The sequence below is a fragment of the Numenius arquata genome, chromosome 18 (assembly GCF_964106895.1).
Source record: "Numenius arquata chromosome 18, bNumArq3.hap1.1, whole genome shotgun sequence".
NCBI lineage: Eukaryota > Metazoa > Chordata > Aves > Charadriiformes > Scolopacidae > Numenius > Numenius arquata.
Genome location: NC_133593.1, coordinates 7,125,640 through 7,143,877, shown reverse-complemented (window position 1 = coordinate 7,143,877; position 18,238 = coordinate 7,125,640). Strand labels below are relative to the sequence as shown.

The 18,238-nt window shown below is 67.4% G+C and overlaps 2 protein-coding genes across 2 annotated transcripts; both read right to left on the bottom strand.

Annotated features, from left to right (window-relative positions):
* Positions 1–2,832, bottom strand: HIC1 (HIC ZBTB transcriptional repressor 1). Its single transcript, XM_074160780.1, has 2 exons — positions 2,781–2,832; positions 1–1,946 (listed from the first exon to the last, which is right to left on the bottom strand). Exons 1-2 carry the CDS (start codon positions 2,830–2,832, stop codon positions 1–3), a joined length of 1,998 nt encoding a protein of 665 aa, XP_074016881.1.
* A 14,408-nt stretch (positions 2,833–17,240) lies between these two features.
* OVCA2 (OVCA2 serine hydrolase domain containing) lies at positions 17,241–17,927 on the bottom strand. The gene has a single exon (XM_074160692.1). It carries the CDS (start codon positions 17,925–17,927, stop codon positions 17,241–17,243), a length of 687 nt encoding a protein of 228 aa, XP_074016793.1.
* Positions 17,928–18,238: the final 311 nt, after the last annotated feature.

Genomic DNA, 18,238 nt, shown 5'->3' with positions numbered 1-18,238 from the left:
CTAGGGGGGCGAGTATCTCTCTATGGTCCGGGCGGCCTCGGCGTGGAGGTGCGGAGCCTGCGCCAGCACCTCGGCCGCTTTGTCCTGGCTCAGCCCCAGGTGCTCGGCCGTGAACTTGGCCAACGGGTAGAGGCTCTCCATGGCCTTGGGGTCGCTGAGGAAGTGCGAGGTGTGGGAGAGCAGCTCGGCCGCCTTCTCCTGCTTGAGCCCCAGCTGGTCGGCGGTGAGGCGGGCCATGGCGTAGACGCTGTCGGGGAAGTCCAGCTTGGCTTTGCCGTCGGGGCCGGCCGCGTGCATCTTCATGTGGCTGATGAGGTTGCGCTGCTGGGCGAACTTCCCGCCGCACACCTGGCACTCGTAGGGCTTCTCGCCCGAGTGGATGCGCATGTGCTCGGTCAGGCGGTACTGGCGGGTGAAGCGCATCCCGCAGGCGTCGCAGGCGAAGGGCTTGAGGCCGAGGTGGCTGCGCATGTGGCGGGTCATGGTGCCGCGCTGCGTGAACTTCTTGCCGCAGATGGTGCAGGGGTAAGGGCGCGTCAGCCAGTGCGTCTTCTCGTGCTGCCGCAGCGTGGCCGGGTCCTTGTAGGACTTGTCGCAGGAGGAGCAGCGGTAGGGCCGCAGGATGTCACCCAGTCCCGGGCCACCCTTGTCCAGGAAGGGCACGGCCTGCTCGGCCGCTGCCTTGTGATAGAGCTCCTCTTCGTTGTGGGCCTCCACATGGGCGTTGAGCTGCTCGGAGCTGGGGAAGCCCTTGCCGCAGGGGATGCAGACGTACAGGTTGTCGCCCAGGCTCTCCGGCTCGTAGCCCAGGTGGTTGCAGTAGCGGTCCAGCGCGTCGCCGGGCGAGGGGCCCTCACTGCTGCCCGTCTCCTCGCTCGTGCTGTTATCGGGCTCCAGGTCGTTGCTCTCCACGCTGGGGTAGCGGGGCTGCGGCGCCGCGGGCGGCGACTCGGCCTTTTCTTCCCGCTCCAGCTCCTTCTCCGCCTCCCCCTCGTCCAGGTAGGGGCCCAGGGGCTCGTGCTTCATCCAGCGGTACATCAGCTCGCGCCCATCGGCGCGGGGCAGGGGGGGCTCGGTGCAGGGCGGCGTGCTGCGGAAGGGGTCGGGGACGTGGGGGTGCCCCCCCGGCTCACCACCCGGTGGGGAGTCCTTGTAGGCAGCGGGGTGGCCGGCCAAGAGGCCAGCGCTGACGGGGGGGCTGTCGTGCCGTGGGGGCAACGAGGGCTCACGGGGCTCGCCGGGCAGCAGGCGGTCGGTGGGCAGGAGCTGGGCGGAGGGGCCGGTGGGGCTCTTCTTGGAGAGGTCGAGGCCGCAGGGTGGCGAGCAGTGGCGCTCGGGCGGGCACAGCCCGTGGGGGTGCAGCGGGGCGCCCTGGGCGGCCGAGGCGTACAACTCCCCGCACTGCGTGTTGAGCGGCGCCGCCGGCTCCACGGGCGGCAGGTCCACCGGCCGCGGCGTCCCCGAGTAGCAGGCCTGGATGACCGGCGTGGCGGCGCGCAGCCCCCGGCCCAGCTTGTAAGGCGCGTAGCCCCCGCGTAGGTGGCAGTACTTGCCGCTGCGTTTCAGCTTCTTCTTGCAAAGGGCCACCAAGCCGGGGATCTGGAGGTAGCTGGCGGCGGCCAGCACGGCGCCCAGGCTCTGCTCGCCGCCCGGCTCACACTCGGCCAGTCGGCCGGTGTAGATGAAGTCGAGGATGAGGCGAAAGATGCCGGGGCTCACCATCTCGTGGTCCAGGTTGAGCAGGTTGTCATGCACCACCAGCGACTTGAGGTAGGCGCTGCTGGCCGCCAGGATGTTCTTGTGCGCGCGGAAGAGCGCGTTCTGCACCACGATGATCACGTCGCACAGGAAGCCCTTGGTGCGCTGCGTGTTCAGCTGCAGCAGCAGCTGCCGCGAGTGGCTCGGCACCTCCATGGCGTCCAGCATCCCGCTCCTCGCCCGCCGCCCTGCAACACACCGCCCCGTCAGCGCCGCAACCGGCCCCGGTCCCTCAGCCCCACACGTTGCGGGGGCTCGACCCGCACGTCGTGGGGCTCAGCCCATGTGTGGGGTGTCGGGGGGGAGGGTGGGGATGTCGGGGCTCCAAGCCCCCAGCCCCGCACGCCACTGCGTCCCGGCCGCTCTGTGCGGCCGCCTGGCCGGTGCCACCGCTTATATGGGGGCTCGTTTCTCGCCGGGCCGGGGGGGCGGGAGGGGAGGGGGGTGTGTGTGTGTGTGTGAAAACCCCCGGAGGTTTTTGGAGAAAGTGACATCAGCCGCCGCCGCCGCCAGCGCCGCGCCCCGGCCCCGCCAGCGCCCCGGCACCCCCGCGCCCACCTGCCGGAGGAAAGCGGAGGGAAAACGGGATGGCGGCGGGGGGGGAACCGGGCCGGTAACCCCCACCCGTCCGCCCCCCCGGGGCCGCCGCCCGCCGTTACCTGCCCAGCTCCGCTACCCCGGCTCCCCGCCGCGCCTCCCCGGTTCTTATACGTCCCGCTCCCGGGAGGCGGCCGGCCGGACCCCCCCCCGGCCGCCCCCCGCCCCCGTTTCCTCTCCCCTTTATATCCCTCCCGCGAGGTGAGCGGGGGGACGGCCGGGGAAAGGGGGTGGGGGGGAGCGGGACCTCCCCTCCCCTCCCCGCCTCCGCTCCGGTGCCGGTCCCCCCCCCCCCCGCCGCTGCCCAGGTGGGTAAAGCCAAGCGCCCGCGGAGCTGCTTTTTGGGGTTTGTTTCCCCGCTATTTATAATTTTTTGGGGTGTCCCCTCCCTCTCCCTCTCCCCCCCCCTCCGGTTTACGCTTTACCTGGGCGCCCGGTGGCCTCCGCCAACCAGCCGAGGTCTCGGTGAACTCTCATGGCTCAGCCCCGGGGGGGCCGCCGCCGGTTGCTGTTGCCTTCCACCCTCCTCCTCCTCTGCTGCTGCTGCTCCTCCATACCCCGCGCTCCCGGCCGGTCCTACGGAACGGGAGGAGGAGGAGGAGGAGGAGGAAGAGGTGGAAGATGAAGCAGCAGCGGTTCCTCGGGGTTCCCGACGCCGCCAGCTCGGAGGTGAAACCCGGGCTGCGAACTCCCCCTGACCCCGGCCTGAACTCCGAGCAGCGCCGCTGGCTGTTAAAGGGACGGCGGGAGGTTTTCCTCCTCCCATCCCCGGGCGGGGCACCGACAAGCCGGGCCCCCCCCCTCCCTCCCCCCCCCACCTCCTCCTCCTCCTCTTTCTCCCCTCCCCTCTCTCTCCCCATCCCGGTCTCCTCCTCCTTCACCGAGTCCGGTTTTTCCCCCCTCCCGGTCTCCTCCCGCCCTGATCCCGCCGCACCCTCGGGGGTCACCATCCTCTGGACATCGGCTTTTGCCCCGGGGCCAACGAGGGGGGCCGGGAGCCCCGCCGGGGCTCCCGGCCCCCCTCGTTGGCCCCGGGGCAAAAGCCGATGTGTCCCCCCCCACGCGGTACCGTTCGCAGGGCGCCATCTAGCGGTTCCCGGTGCGCTCCACCCCCGCCGGTTACCGGAGGCGACTCCTCCCCGCGCAGGTGCGCGGTGGGACCCGACGGGGCGGGCGGTGGGGAAGGGTAAAAGTGTGTGTTTTGGGGGGGGGGGGGGAGTGTGTGTCTTGCTGTATTTGCTGCCCCACGCGAGGGTGCGGACACACGTGGAATTGGGGGGGGGGGGGGGAAGCACCCGGTGGGTGGGCGAAAGTAGGGTGCTTAGGGGGAACCCTAAAGGGTGCAGGTGATGTGGGGAAGGGTTTTGGGGAGGGGTGGAGGGGGGAGGCAGCCGGCCCTAATTTGCTGCTGGAGGGGGAGGGCAGAAAGAGGGGGGGGGCACGCAGCCCTGGCGCCCAGATGTGCGGCGGCGGCGGCTCGGGGTGGGCCGGGGGCTTGCGGTGGTTTGGGAGGAGGAGGAGAAGGAGGGGGAGGCAGCGCCACGTTTCCCCCGCGCTTCACCCTTCCAGCCACCCCCGAAAAGGCTGCTGGGCCGGGGGTGCACCCTGGGGTCCCCCCCTTTCTGTGTGTGTGTGGGGGGGGGGGGAGCCGCCTCTCGCTTCGCACTTTCGCTTCTCCTTTCTCACGGCCGCAGCTTCTTGCACAATCTCCTTGTATACAGCAAAGCGGCGTGATGGGCACCTCCGGGCCAGCCACCAAACCGGGGGGGGTTGTCCCATTGGCACCCCCCGACCTAAGCAGGGCACCCCAAGCGTTGGCCATCCCTCCTGGCTGGGACCACCCTGGATGTTCTTGGAGTTTTACCCCATAAACATGGCCCCTTGGTGAGTGGGAGACAGCCTGGGGTCCTGGGAGCTGGGGTTGGTGGCCATGACAGCGCTGCGGGACCCTCAGGGTCCCGGCCACCGTCCCCAGCCCCCAGGACAAGGTTTGGCCAGCCCTGAATTTCGGAGAAAAGAGGATGGGTGCTGGCAAGGAGGGTGGATCGTGCCGGTAGCCATGACCCTCCCGGCTCAGCATCACTCAGCTGGAGCTCATCCTCAGATTCCCATGGGATCCAGGGTGCCCCAGCACAATACGGAGACACTACCCCCGGGGACCGGGAGGGGGTGGCAGCGTCCATGGGGACCCTGCAGTGGGCACATCCCAGGCACTGGCTCAGAAATCCCCCTCCCCTCTCCCCGTCCTGGGCTCGTGCCCACAGGGAGCATCAGGATCCTGGGAGCGGGATGGGGGCGACTCCTCGTTACAGAGCCGTGGTTTAATCCCAACTCCCCGGGCACTAATTTCCGCCCCCCACTCTCCCGCCTTCCCCTCCCCCTCCCCCCCCCCTTTTTTTTTTTTAATTTTTTTTTTTTTTTTCCTCTTCAATTAACGGCTGGAAGTGTTTCAGGTTCTGGCAGCGAGCTCTGGACGTCGCTGTGAGCGATGACTCCCGCGGGCTCCGTCCCGGTAATTTATGGGGCTGAGCTGTATAAATCACAGCAGCGAGCGGCTCCCAGACAGCTGCCTCCCCCCGGGGCCGGCCGGGACCCCGGGCTGCCCCAGCTACCTGCTGAGTGACGCCGAGCCCTCGGGGCAGCGACCGAGGAAGGGGGGGAAACGGAAAAACCTTCACCTTTTCCACCTTCTTTTGCAGCATCTCTCCCATTCCCAGCCTCTCCTGGGAGCAGAGGGATGGGTCGGTGCCCGCAGGGGGTTGGGGCAGGTGGAGGGGGGTTGGATCCACTAACATCCCCCCCATCCTTCTGCCCTGCTCTGCCTTCTGGAGGGACCCTAAGGTGAACCCCAGCCCCAGGAGGCTTCCACAGCCGCATCCTGCACCCAGAGAACCCGAAACCTGCCTGGGGACTCCCTGGGGACCTGTGGCACATGCTCAGTCCCGAGGGACGGGGATGGCTGGGGTGCGGGGCCGCGGGCAGAGCCAGCGCCGGCGAACGGGAGCGCGCAGGGAAAGGGGCATTTTCGCCTCAATGTGCTGAGCAGATTGGAACCAGCTCTGGTTAAGTCATTGGCTCTGTTGGGAGGTCTGAGCTGGAGCGTCTCCCGCCTGTGCCCCCTCCCCACGATCAATCAAAGTTGCAGCAAATTAGCCCAGATGCTGGGAGATTCGGTTCAAATCCAGCTGTGGTTTGGATCGCGTTCGCATGCCTGGCTTCATGTGGGACCTGGGCTTTTGGACAGGATACAGCCCCCCGGTCTCCGCAGGGCCCTGTTTCCCAGCGCAGCCTCTCCCCAAAGCCCACACACATGTCTTCGATTACGGCGCGTTGGCCAGCCGGGCCGCATCCGGCACCGCCAGGAGCCTGCAGCCCCCGCTGGCAGCTCGCACTTCATTTTCCTGGCGGTGCCGGGGTATGGCAGCCCCCCGCGCCCGCCCGCTGCAGCCCCTGTGCTTGCAGGGGGATGCATGTCCCCAGCGCCTGTGCTGGGCTGAGGCCGTGAAACTCATGACAGCGCTGAGATGTTCCAGGCTGGGTGCAGATCGGTACTGCCCAACCCCTGCCCTGCTCCTGGAGTTCGGCAGGGCCATGGGGACGCCTGCGCTGAGCCCTGCCTGCTGCGCAGCGAGGCTGGGGGCAACCACAGGACCCTGCCAGGTGCTCCTGAGGTGCCCGGTGCACCCCTGCAGGGTGGCAGAAAGGGTAGAGCCCCCCCTGGTATGACACAGCCCCCCGCCAGCCCATGGCTGCTGGGGGCAATGCTGGGGTGGGCGAGGGAACCCTTTGTGGGGTGGTGGTGGGATGGGAAGGGGGGCCTTTCCTTGCAGGGTGATGCTTGATGGGGCAGTGGGACCCCTTCCTTGTGGGGTGATGCTTAAGCAGGTGAGGAGAACTTCTCTGTAGAGTGATATTTGATGGGGCAGGGGGACCTTTTCCTTGGGGGATGACACTGTGGTAGGCGATGGGACCCCTTCCTAAGAGAGGTGGTGCTCAGGTGGCTGAGGGGTCCTTCCTTATGGAGTGATGCTCAGATGGATAAGGGGACCCTTACCCACAGGGCAATGTTTGGTGGGGCAGTGGGACCCCTTCCATGTGGGGTGATGTTCAGGTGCGTGAGGGACAGAATCACACAGTGATTGAGGTTGGGAGGGACCTCAGGAGGTCATCATCCAATCCTCTGCTCAAGCAGGGCCACCCAGAGCCAGCTGCCCAGGACCGTGCCCAGAGGGCTTTTGGATACCTCCAAGGATGGTGACTCCTCCACCTCCCTGGGCAGCCTGTTCCAGTGCTCCCCTCACAGTGAAAGAGTGTTTCCTGATCTTCAGAGAGAAGCCCTGGGGTTCAGAACCAGGTTCATTGCCCCTGGTCCTGACACTGGGCACCACTGAGCCTGGCCGTGTCCTCTCTGCACCCTCCCTCCAGGTAAGTGTACACATTGAGAAGGTCCCCTGAGCCTTCTCCAGGCAGAGCAGTCTTGGGTCTTTCAGCCTCTCCTCACAGGAGAGAAGCTCCAGTTCTTTAATCTTTTTCACTGTACTCTCTCCAGTATGTTCAGGTCTCTCTCGTACTGGGGAGCCCAGCACTGGACCCAGCACTCCAGGAGCGGCCTCCCCAGCGCTGAGCAGAGGGGAAGGATTCTCTCCCTCATCCTGCTGGCAAAGGTCCTCCTAACGCAGCCCGGGACACCATTCCCCTCCTTTGCCCCAAGGGTGTGTTGCTGGCTCGTGGTCAACTTTTGGTGTCCATCAAGACATTTGTTCACTTGTCTGCTGAACTGCTGTTCAGCCGGGCGGCCCCCGGGACATCCCCGTGCCTGGGGTTGTTCCTCCCCAAGGGCAGGGCTTTGCACTTCCCCTTGTTGAACTTTGTAAGGTCCCTGTCAGCCAGAGGGGGCAACGGGACTCCTTCCTTGTGGGGTGATGCCCGATGGGGTGAAGGGACCCCTTCCCTGCAGGCTGACGCCCAGGCAGGTGAGGACACCATCCCTGTGGGGAGATGCTTGGTGAGATGATGGGACCCCTTCCCTTATGGGTGATGCTTCATGGGGCAGTAGGACCCCTTCCTTATGGGGTGATGCTCAGTCAAAAAAGGGCACCCATCCCTGGCAAGGTGACATTTTCTGGGGCAATGGGACACCTTTCTTCTTGTGGGACAATGCTCAAGACGGGTGAGGAACACTTCTAGCCGGGTGATACTTGGGGTGAGGGAGGTCATGAGACCACTACCTTTCGGGCAACGCTTCATGAGGTAGTAGGAGGCCTTCCTTGTGGGGTGATGCTCAGCCAGATGAGCACCCATCCCTGCAAGACGATGTTTTGTGGAGCAATGGAACTCCTTCCTTGTGGGTTGATGCTTGAGGGGGTGAGGGAACCCCCTTTCAGGCAATGCTTCACAGGGCAGTGGGATCCCTTCCTTGTGGGGCAATTCTCAGTCAAACGAGGGCACCCATCCCTGTGAAGTGATGTTTTAGGGGGCAATGGGGCCCCTTTCTTGCAGGGTGATGCTTGATGGAGCAATGGGACCCCTTCCCTGCAGGGTGATACTCAAACAGGCGAAGACCCCATCCCTGTGGGGTGATGGGACCCACTTCCCTTTCAGGTGATGCTTGGTGGGGTGATTAGACCCCTTTCTTGTGTGACTATGCTCGGTCAGACGAGGGCACCCATCCCTGCAAGGTAATGTTTTATGGGGTGAGGCGACCCCTTTCTTGTGGGGGTGATGCTCGATGGGGCGATGGGACCCCTTCCATTTTGAGTGATGCTCCGTGGGGCAACGGGACCCCTGTTCCTCATGGGGCAACACCTTCAATCCTCATCGACCAGCCCCTTCCCCCCGTTTTTGCAAACCCCACGGGCGACCTCCTCCTTTCCGCCCACAACAGCGGGTCCCCGCTACATTTCCTCTCTCCCCCCCCTCCCTCCCCAACCCGCACTCCCCCCCCCTCCCCCCCCCGCAGCCCAGCGACAGAGGACACGGCTGCAGCCGCTCGTGGAAAGCCCACGAGATGGCAGCAACGGGCCACGCTCCGGGATGCGACACCCCCCCACCCCCCCCTCCGTCGCCTCCTCCATCGCCCTCGAGGGGGCCGATTCCCCCCATCCCACCCCGCCCCGGTCCCCCGACGCGCACCCCCGGTGCGCGTCGGGGGACCGGGGCGGGGTGGGATGGGGGGGGGGGGCGGGAAACGGCCCCCGAGGGGGCGGTGGCGGAGCTACGCAGCCGGTTGCAGGTGGGCCGGCCCCGGTTGCTGACTAATCCCGGGGCTGAGTCACGGTTGCGGCGGGGAACGCTGCGGCAGCGACACCCGCTCCCCAACTCCCCCCACCCCACCACCCCCAGAACCGGAGAGCCCCGACGGGGCGGGCATCGGTTCTGCGTGGGAAGGGGGGGGAAAAAGGGAGGAGACACCCCCGTATCCCTGGGGGGGGTGTGTGTGTGTGCGTGTTAAGGAGTTTTGGGGTTATTCTAGGGGGGGCTGGCAACACCTTAAGCAGGGCAGTTGATGGAGGATGGGGAGGATGGTGGGGTTTGGGGGCGGAGGTGGGTCATTCTCTGAATCCCTCTGCAAGCATTTTGGGGGTGTACGGGAGGAACTGGGGGGGGCGGGGGGGGGGGGTTGTGGCATGAGCCCCCATAGCAGCGTGCGGCCTTGCAGCAGCGTGCGGCCTTGCGCAGCGGCGGATGCTGGCGGGCGCGGATGCTGCTGTCAATGACAACGCCGCTGTTGCTGTGGCGACCGGTATGATGCTTCGCCAGAGCAGAGTGAGGTCAGAAGGCTCCAGCAGGAATGAAGTGTGGGGGGGAAATAGGTAGATACATAAAGGGGGGGAGGAGGATCCCCCCCCCCCCTCCCCCCATGTCCTCCCTGGACACGACTCTAGACCCATCTTGGAGGGGGATTGGCACTTGGGGGGGGGGGGGGTGGAGGGGAGGGGGCAAAATTAATTTGGCTGCAAAGTCATAACCCATCCAGCTCTGGGGCACTGATGGCTTTTGGGGGACCCAGCTCTGGTGGGTGCATGGGCCAGGTCTCACTGTGAGGCTGAAGGGGTCAGGGCAGCACAATGCTGCAATGGGGTGCCCCCCTCTGGCCCCCATACTCTAAACTCACCCCCCTACCACGACTTTGTGCTGTCCCATCCTCCTGGAGGGCATTAGTCTGGCACCCATGGGTGCTCGCGGCACCGGAGAGTTGGGGGTTCTTCGTGGGGGTAGGTGGGAGGTGCTGCCCAGGGTATTGCCACGGGTGGGATGTTCAGGTGGGCAGGGGGCACCACCAGGCCGGTGCCTGGGTGTGGGCACCCCTGGGGTCCAGTGCAACCCCTTCCCATGATGGGGGGGGGGGGGTCAGGCAGCCCCACATCACCAGCCCCACGGTGATGCCACAAGGCCGGGATGGGGCCATGCTCTGGCCCAGTGGGGAGATTGGAGGGTGATGGGTGCCCTGGGCCCCTGTGGGTGCCACGGTGGGACACCCCGGGGCTGGGGCAATGGGGTGCCCCACACTGCAGCCCTCTGGGTCACAGGACCCTCTTCTCATGCCTCGATGGGTGCCCGTGAGTCTCCAGGCAGGTGGAAGAGGGATGCAGGGTGCTGGCTGCCGCTCCTCTGTGCACCCCGAGGAGCCGGGGACACGGTGGGGCTGGTGGGACCCGGGAGGGGGCCAGGGGTCCCGGTGCAGCCCGGACCCCCTGCCCGTCTCCGAGCCGCTGTCCTCCCCCCGCGCCGATATAAATAGTAGCGTCTTCCCGTTCCCTAAATTTCCTCGCTGACGTAGCGCTCACGTCATTGTGTAGGTTGATGCTTTTCTATGAATGAGCCCGAGATCCCCGTTACTACGAGCCCGATCCTATAAAAGCCCCGCGCGCTGCGGACAGCGCAGCTCCGCCACCGGCGCCGGTCCCCGCCGGGAGCCGCGGGGCCCCGGGCCCGGGCAGGGAGGCGCCGGGGCCCGCAGGAGGTAAGGCACCGGCAGGGCTGGCCCCCCAGGTAAGCAGGGACGGATCCCGGTGCGGGGGCGGGAGGGGGCAGCGGGGCACCGGGCGCTGCACCTGCCCGCCCCGGGGACTGGGGGGGAGACATACACGACACGGACCGGGGGACCAGGGCGACGGTGGGGGGGGAGGGGGGGGTGGCTCTGCGGCGGGCGGGGGCGGCGCGGTGCCGCCTGGCGCAGCCCCACGTGCGGGGCCGGGCGGCGGGGGCGGCGGGGCCGGGGGCGGTGCGCGGGGGCGGGCGCTGTGCGCGGAGCCGCCCCGGGGGGGCGCACGGCGGGGCCCGGCCGCCCGCACCTTGCGGGGGTTTGGGGAAGGGGGGGGTGCGGTGAGAGAGAGGGGGAAGCTCATCCGTGTGTGTACCCTCCCTCCCCCCCCCCCCCCACCTCTGCGGGTGACACCGGTCCCCCGCTCCCACCCTCTCCGGATCCATCCCCGACGGGACCCCCTCCCAGCCCCACACGGCGGTGCCGCCGTGCCCAGCACCCCACCACCACCACCTCCACCATCCTCGGGTTCCCCCGCACCCCCGGTGCGGTGCCAGCCCCGCAGCTCGGCGGGGGGGGGGGGGGGGAGGGAGGGGGTCGATCGCCTTCACCCCGGTGCTGCCCGCCCCCCCCCCCCCCCCCCCCCCGGGGGGGCGTCGGAAGAGCGCGGAGACCCCGTCGAGGAGAGCCCGAGTCAGCGCGTCGGCACCTTGGCTCTAGACTGCTTACTGCTGCGTAGGGACAGGACAGTAACAGTCTACAGTCATGGCTACTGAAGCATGACCCACCGCCGGCACCGGCACCGGCACCGGCACCGGCCCCGCCACCGGCACCGGCCCCGGCCCCGCCGCAGCGCCGGGGGAGGGGGGGGGCGGGAGCTGTCCGTGGTGCTGAGCCGTCGGGGAGCGCTCCCCGTCGCGGGGGGAGGTGGGAGGGGGGGAAAGCGGCGGGGGGGGTGTGGGGGGGTGTGTCCCGATGCCCGCCTGATCCCGCTCTCTCTCTTCCCCCCCCCGCAGACACCGAGCCCCCCCACGGCGGATGGGCCCCCCCCCCTCCCCTTCCCGCTGCAGCCCAGGTAGGACGGATCTCCCCACCTCCCGGCGGGGCGGACACGCGTGGGAGGGCGGTGAGCCGGGGGGGGGGGGGGGGACGGGACACGGCGCGGGGAGGATGCTACGGACACACACACACACACCCCCCACCGCCTCAACCCAACACCGGGAGCCCCCCCCCCCGCCCCGCTCCGCGGCAGGGGGTCGGGCGCGCTCGCTGCGGTGGCGGGGCCGCCTCCTCGCCGTCGCCAAGGCACCGGCTGCCCCCCCCGCCCCGTCTCCCCCCCCCCCTCCCCGACGCCGCCCGGGCGACCGTGGCTTTAGATTGTTACTGTGCCGCTGGGGGGGTAACAGTCTACAGCCATGGTCGCCGGGCCCGGCGCACTCGCACCGCGGGCAGCACCGGCCCCCCCACCCCCCGGCGGTACCGGAGGCGGCGGAGGAGGGGGCGGGGGGGGGGGGTCCCGTCGGGGGCGGCCCACCTCCCGGGGCAGTAGGAGTTCACATGCAGGGTGCAGCTCGCCGCACATCAACTCTTACTGTTCGGGGGGGCGGGCGCCGAGAGGCTCTTCCTCGGGCAGCGACAACAGCGGGGACCCCCCCCCTCTCCTTGACCCTCCACCCCATCATATCGTCGTCCGCCCCCCCCGCCCCGCAGGCCCCTCACCTGCCCTCCCGGCGGGACACCGGCGCCGGCTCCGGGGCTGCCCCCGCCGGGATCGTCCCGCCGCATCCGGAAGCGGCTCCCGGAGCGCGTCGGCCGCCGCGGTCCCGTTCCCCCACCCCGTCCCCCCCCCACCGCCGCCGGTGTGCGCGGTGCCACGGCGGGGCGGGGGGGTTGGGAGGGGGGCAGCGGGTCGTTGCCGGGAGCGGAGCGCGGCCCGGCGGCGGGGCTGGCGCGGCGGGAACTGAGCGCGGCCCGAAGGGACGGGACGGGACGGGACGGGACGGGACGGGACGGGGCGGGCGGCGGCCGGGGGCGGTCGCAGGTTGCACAACTCGCCCGGCGCGGCCAGGAGATTCCTGAGAGGCGAAGTCAGAGCGGCCCGGCCTGCCCCGACACCGGGCACCAGGCCCTCGGCAGCCGGCGGCGACCGGTGCCGACCGGGCAGGGCCCCTTGCAAGACGCACCGGGACCCAAAACCTCGGAGACGCGGTGGCGGGGGGTGGTGGGGGGAGGGATGGAAGAGACCCCGGAAGGATGGGAGGGGGGTGCCTAATCCTCTGGAGGTTGGTGCTGTGGACATCGGGGATGGGGGGGGGGGGGGACGACAGGCCCGGGTGGGGTGAGGGTGGCAGCGGCAGGACAGGGACACAGCCTCCAAAGAAGGACCTGCAGCCCAGGGCTGTAGCCCCAGCACAGAGCTCCCAGGGGTGTCCTTGGGCCCCCACTGGTGCCACCTAAACCCGACTAGGTGCTGTGCCAGGCAAGGCTCCCTGCCCACACTCCCCCTCTCCAGAGCAGCCCCTTCAGGAGCACCCACCCATCGGGGTCCTGCACCCAGCAGCTCTGCCCTTGCCCAGATGGACACGGCCACCACCAGGTCCCCAGGGGCCAGCGGGGCCGTGGTGGGGCAGAGCAGCAGCAGGCAGGGAGCTATTGCAGGCACCGGGTCTCTGCCACGTGCTGCCCCGTCTCCTGCCAGTCCCCTTTGCCGCCCGCTGCCGCAGACCTCCAAGAAGGGGATTTTGGATTTTGGGCCACCCCGCCAGCGCCCAGGTAAAGCCGTAGCTGCATTTGGCACAGCGCACCGTGGCCCAGCACAGCCACTGGCCGCAAAAACTACCCTCCACCCCCCAGAAATACCTCCCTGCTCCTGCCCGGGGTGGGCAGCAGCAACAGCAATGCATCGAGGTCCAGGCCACAACGGCATCCATGTCCCTTCCAGGACATTCCCGGGTGAGGGGACACGTCCCATGGCCTTCACCGTGGCCCCTCGGACCCCACGCTCCAGCCCCGGGAAGTTTCCTGCTGCAGTGTTGTTGTTTTGAAGGCCAAATCTCTCCCGCCGACACCCTGGAATTAAGTTTTTCTTCCAGAGTCCTTAAAAATATCCTGGATTTCTGACACTGGGACTCAGCTTCCGACGGTGCGTCCAAGCCACCGGGCCCGGGGCCAGCCATCAGCACTGGGGGAGAGAGGCCGTCCAGCTCCCGTGCTCCTCCTCAGCGTGGAGATGAGGGCAGTGCCGGGGAGGAACACGGTGCCTGCCATGGCCGAGCAGTTCTTTGCCATTTCTAAGGTGGGACGATGCTCAGCAGGGCACAGGCACGGCACAAAACACTGCCGGACCTCGTCCTTGCTCCCGGCACTTCGGTGAGCATCCCTGCGTGCGGCCAGGAGGGTGGGAAGGCTCTTCCCTGGGGACCTCCAGCAGCCGTGACCCCACAGAGCCCCATGGCTGAGGACTAGGCTGTAGCCAGCCCCCCCCAGGGGCTCTCCCCAGCCGGGATTTCTCCGTGTATCCCTGGGAGAGCATGTGGCCCCAAAAACCAGATTCTGTCCGAAGCCTGTGACCCACTCCCAGATTCGCCAAGGGGCACCTGGGACATGCTGGTACCCTGGGAATTTGGAGTGGGCCGGGGGCGCTGAGCCGGTGAGGTGGGTGGGGGGGTGCAGGGAGAGGTGCCCCCCAAAAGGCAGGGCAGCCGCCTGCCCCCCCCTCTCCCCGGCCGCCCGCACGCGCTGCCGTTGCCATCTGACAGCTCTTGGCGAAACGGCCTTTTGTGATTCAGCCGTGTTTATCCCAGCCCGCGGCCCGGCCCAGCGTGGGTTTCCATGGAAAACTTCCATCCAAAACAAGGAGAGAAGGAGCTACAGCGGGAGTGACTCAGCCACAACTGGAAGCTTCTGCGGGTGAAGTGGGGAGGAGGGGGGGTGGGGGGGGCTGTTCCCAATGGCTCGGTCCCACTCCGGCAGAGGGGCATGGGAATGGCCCCCGGCTCTTCCCTGCCCGTGCTGCTGCCTCCTCGCAGGCAGGCTCGGGGAGAACCGTGTTGTCTGTGAAACACATCACCTTCCCCCAGCATCCCCCTCCCTGCGCCGGGCCCCGCTCTTGGGGACAGGGGGAGGAAGAGCGTGAGATGAGTAAGGCTCAAATCCTGGCAAGATCCGCGCCTGGTGCCAGGCTCGGCGGGACATCGCTTTTCTCCAGCGCTGCCCACGGGAGCCGGTGCCCGGCGAGCCCCGCGCGGGCGGCTGGCAGGGTGGGCAGCGGAGGAGGGCCTGAGTCAGCAGCGGCGCAGGGAGAAGGGACGCGGGGAACTGGGGAGGAGGCGGTGGGTGCTTGCGGGGAGGCAGCAGCATCAGCATCAGCAGTGTCTCTGCCCATGCTGGTCCTCTCCCGCCTTCCCTGGGACACCGGGAGAGGGCAGGGGGCTCTGCCCACCCCAGGGGGCAAAGCAAAGCTGTGCCCACAGCAGGCTCCTGGTGAGCACAGCCCCTGGGGCTGCCACTGTGGGCACGCAGGAGGCTCCAACAGCTGCGCTGGGGGGATGGAAAGGGCCCCACTGGGGAGCAGAGGGGTGAAGCCCACCCCTGCCAAAACACCCAGGCTCCCGGTGCCACTGGGTAACGCTGTTGGCCATCCCCAGGTCCCCTGTACCCCAGGCCAGTGTCACAGCTGCTCCCCAGAACCCAGGCTGGCTCCATCGCCCTCCCAGCATCCGCCACACACCGTTTTGGAGGAAAAAAACAACTTCCCCAGGGTAGGGGAAGAGGAAACCCCCCCAGCCACCACGCTGAGCGAGGAAGCAGAACCTCGGTCAGTCTGGTGTCCAGGCTCACCCCTGCAGGCAGGGGATGAGGGCGGCTGCGCCCCAAGAACAGGCCTGGATCGGCGAGGGGTGGGCAGGGGCCGGCACAAAGGCATCTGGCCGGTGAAAAAGCAGGGAGGGGGGGCAGCATTCCTAGGGCAAACACCTCCGGCAGGGACACATGGTGATGCCCACAGGATCCACTTCCCTCCTCCCATCGCACCAGGAGCAGAGCACCTCCTTCCTCCGCTGCTCGCACAGGCGCCCCCCGTGGCTGAGGGGGACGTTTATTTGCTTTTATTAATTTGTTTAAACCTGGTACAGGAGCCACCTGGCAGGAGCCATCTTTTCACACACCCTGGGAAGAGGCGGCAGGTACTGTAGCACCCCCAGCTCGGGTCACCCATCCCTCTACACCCCTCCCCAACCCACCCGACGGAGCTTCCTGCGGGGCCGGCGCCGTTCTGCTCACTCACCGCATGCCTGGGCTCCTTCTCCCTTCACAACACCATCGAGCTGCGGCGGTGGCTCCCCCCCGGCAGCAGGGAGAAGCTGGCCGGTGGCTGCAGGGCCGCAGTGCGGGCTGGTGGTGAGCGGACATGGCTGCAGTGCCTCCTCCGTGCCATCCCACAGAGCCGCTTGGGCTGGGGGGGGGGGGCGAGATGCTGTGCTGGGAGACCACCGCAGTGAGGGGGTAGCTCTACGATAATTAAACAGCTAACGAACGGGCGGGCTGGGGAAGTGCTGTCTGCCGCCACCGAGGGCTGAGGTGGGGGGAGCGGCGGAGACAAAGGCCCTGCTGCTTTGTCACGGCTGGCTGCCGCCTTCGGCCTCACTCCCTGGAGCACGCAGCCCCAAGCTGCATCCCTCCCCCAAAAAAAACAGCCTTGAGTGTCCCCGATGTGGTGACAGACACCTGATGCCTTCACATCACAGCAGCACAGAGGTGACACAGCTCACCCGGTGCCACTCTGCAAGGTGGCAAAGCCACCCAAGCCCTGTCAGCCCCCCAGGAGTGAGGCCAGCCCGGGGCTGGGCTGCAGGGAAACCAGCCGCATCCTCCCACCGTCGCCACTGTCAGTAACCGGCAACAAACCAGAGGGTAAAACGCACAGGCGTGGGAACCACTCGCTTCTGCCACGTTGGTTTTAACCCACAGCATCTCCCAGGCCTGTTCCTGGCTGAGCAAACACGAAGTGCTTGTCCCCTGTCCCCACTCCTGCCCCACGGTGTCCTCCATCTCTCACAGCACCCACACTGCACTGCCCTGCTGCTCCCTAGATCCCACTGCTGCGCGAGCAGGGGACAAATCGAGAAGTTTCACCCTATTTCTCTCTTGTACCAACCATCTTGCGCTGCACCCCAAGGAAAGCCGTGGTTAGAGAAGCCCTGCGAGCACAGCACCTCCAGGCTGCAGAGCAGAGAGCCTGACCTGCCCCGGCAGCAGCCAAGCAGGATGCCTCCAATTACAATGACAATAAAGATTTCCGTGTGCTTCTCAAAAACATCAGAGCCAAAAAATGTAGTGACAATTTTTTCTTGTTCACAAAGGCACTTTGTACACAGGAAGATAGAGAAGTCTCCCAACACACGCACGCTGAACCAGCAGACATTTAATTCCTGAAGCGAACACCAGCCCTGGGCGCTGCCAGGGATGAGAGGATTTTCTAGGCCCAGACCAGCTGGAAGGTTGGTTCAACAGCTTTCACCAGCAATAATAAAACACACAAACCTTTGGGGTACAACCACTGCAGGGGCTGTGTGCTCTGCATACGCTTCCTGTGGCTGAGCTGACGGACCCTGATATTGAACAGCTATTCAAGTCTCTGAAAGCACCTCACACAGAGCAGTGTCACCCTCCTGTCCTCAAACCCCTCACCCTCAAACCCCCACACTCACGTACACAACGAAGCTGCAAAACAAGGAAAGGGAGTTAACGAAGAGCCATTTAGCCTGGCCCTGGGTTGACACTGCACAGTCAGGTGATGAGGGCTCTCTGGCCCCTCTGGAGAGCATGGAAACACAGGGATGTTTCACCAAGATGGCAGGCTGTACACGGCTCGCTGGAGCCCCATTTATTACAGAGACTGTTATCAAACAGCCCCAGCCCCCAGCGGCTCAGCCTGGCCCTGTCCGGGGTGGAATCGGTCCAAAAAGTCCAGGTAGGCCTTCTTCTGGGGCGCAGCCGCAGGGACAAAGTGCCCGCCGGGGTGGGTGAGGACAACAGGCTCCACGAAGTGCTGGGCCAGCTCCCTGCTGAGGGGAGCAGCGATGACGCCGTCAGCATCGCCCACGACATGCAGCGTGGGCAGGGCGATGGGCTCCCGGTAGAAGTGGCTGTGGGCCGGGGAGCGGCTGGCGAAGCCGGCCACCAGGATGGCGAAAGCCACGGGGAAGCGGGGGTCACCGCGGGCCCGCAGGGCACACACCATTGCGGCCAGCGCCGCACCCTGGCTGAAGCCCAGCAGCCCGTCGAAGGGCCCGTGCTCCGCCAGCGCTGCCGCCACTCCTGACAGCGACTCCTCAAGCCCCGCCGGCGCCGCCGCCACTTCCCCCGCATCAAAGGTGTCGGGCCCGGAAAACCACCAGCCGCGGGGGGGGTCGTCCCCGTCGTCGTCATCATCGCCGCCGCCGGACACGAGGTGCGGGGCGTTGACGGCCACCAGCTCTGCACGGCCACGCAGGGCCTTGCGCAGCGCGCCGGTGCGCTGGCGAAAGCGGCGCTCGCTCTGCCGGTAGCCGTGCAGGCCCAGCAACCGCAGCGGCCGCCCCTCCGACATGGCTCCGGCCGCCACCGGAAGTGGAGAGCGTCGCTTCCGGCTGACACCCCCCCCCGCCCCCTTCCCGCCGAAACACAGCGCGCTCATTGGACGGCGCGGCCAGCGGGGCGGTGCCGCTCCGGGCTGAGCGCCAGCGCGCCCCCTGGCGGCGGGAGGCCGCGGAGCGGGGAGTGGTGCCGGGGGCGGGACGGGGCGTCCCCGGGGGGACGGGACGGAACGGGACGGGACACCCGGTGCCATCGGGAGCTGTCGGGGACACAGCCTGCGGCACAGCCTGGCCTTGCTGGGAGCCGGTCCGGGGCTGGCAGGCA

What these genes read in the sequence shown, in the direction of transcription:
- HIC1 (XM_074160780.1), bottom strand. Translation starts at nt 2,832, where the DNA reads ATGAGAGTTCACCGAGACCTCGGCTGGTTGGCGGAGGCCACCGGGCGC. An exon ending in GGAGGCCACCGGGCGCCCAG is followed by an intron (nt 1,947 to 2,780) that starts GTAAAGCGTAAA and finishes GGTGTGTTGCAG; the next exon opens with GGCGGCGGGCGAGGAGCGGG.
- OVCA2 (XM_074160692.1), bottom strand. Translation starts at nt 17,927, where the DNA reads ATGTCGGAGGGGCGGCCGCTGCGGTTGCTGGGCCTGCACGGCTACCGG.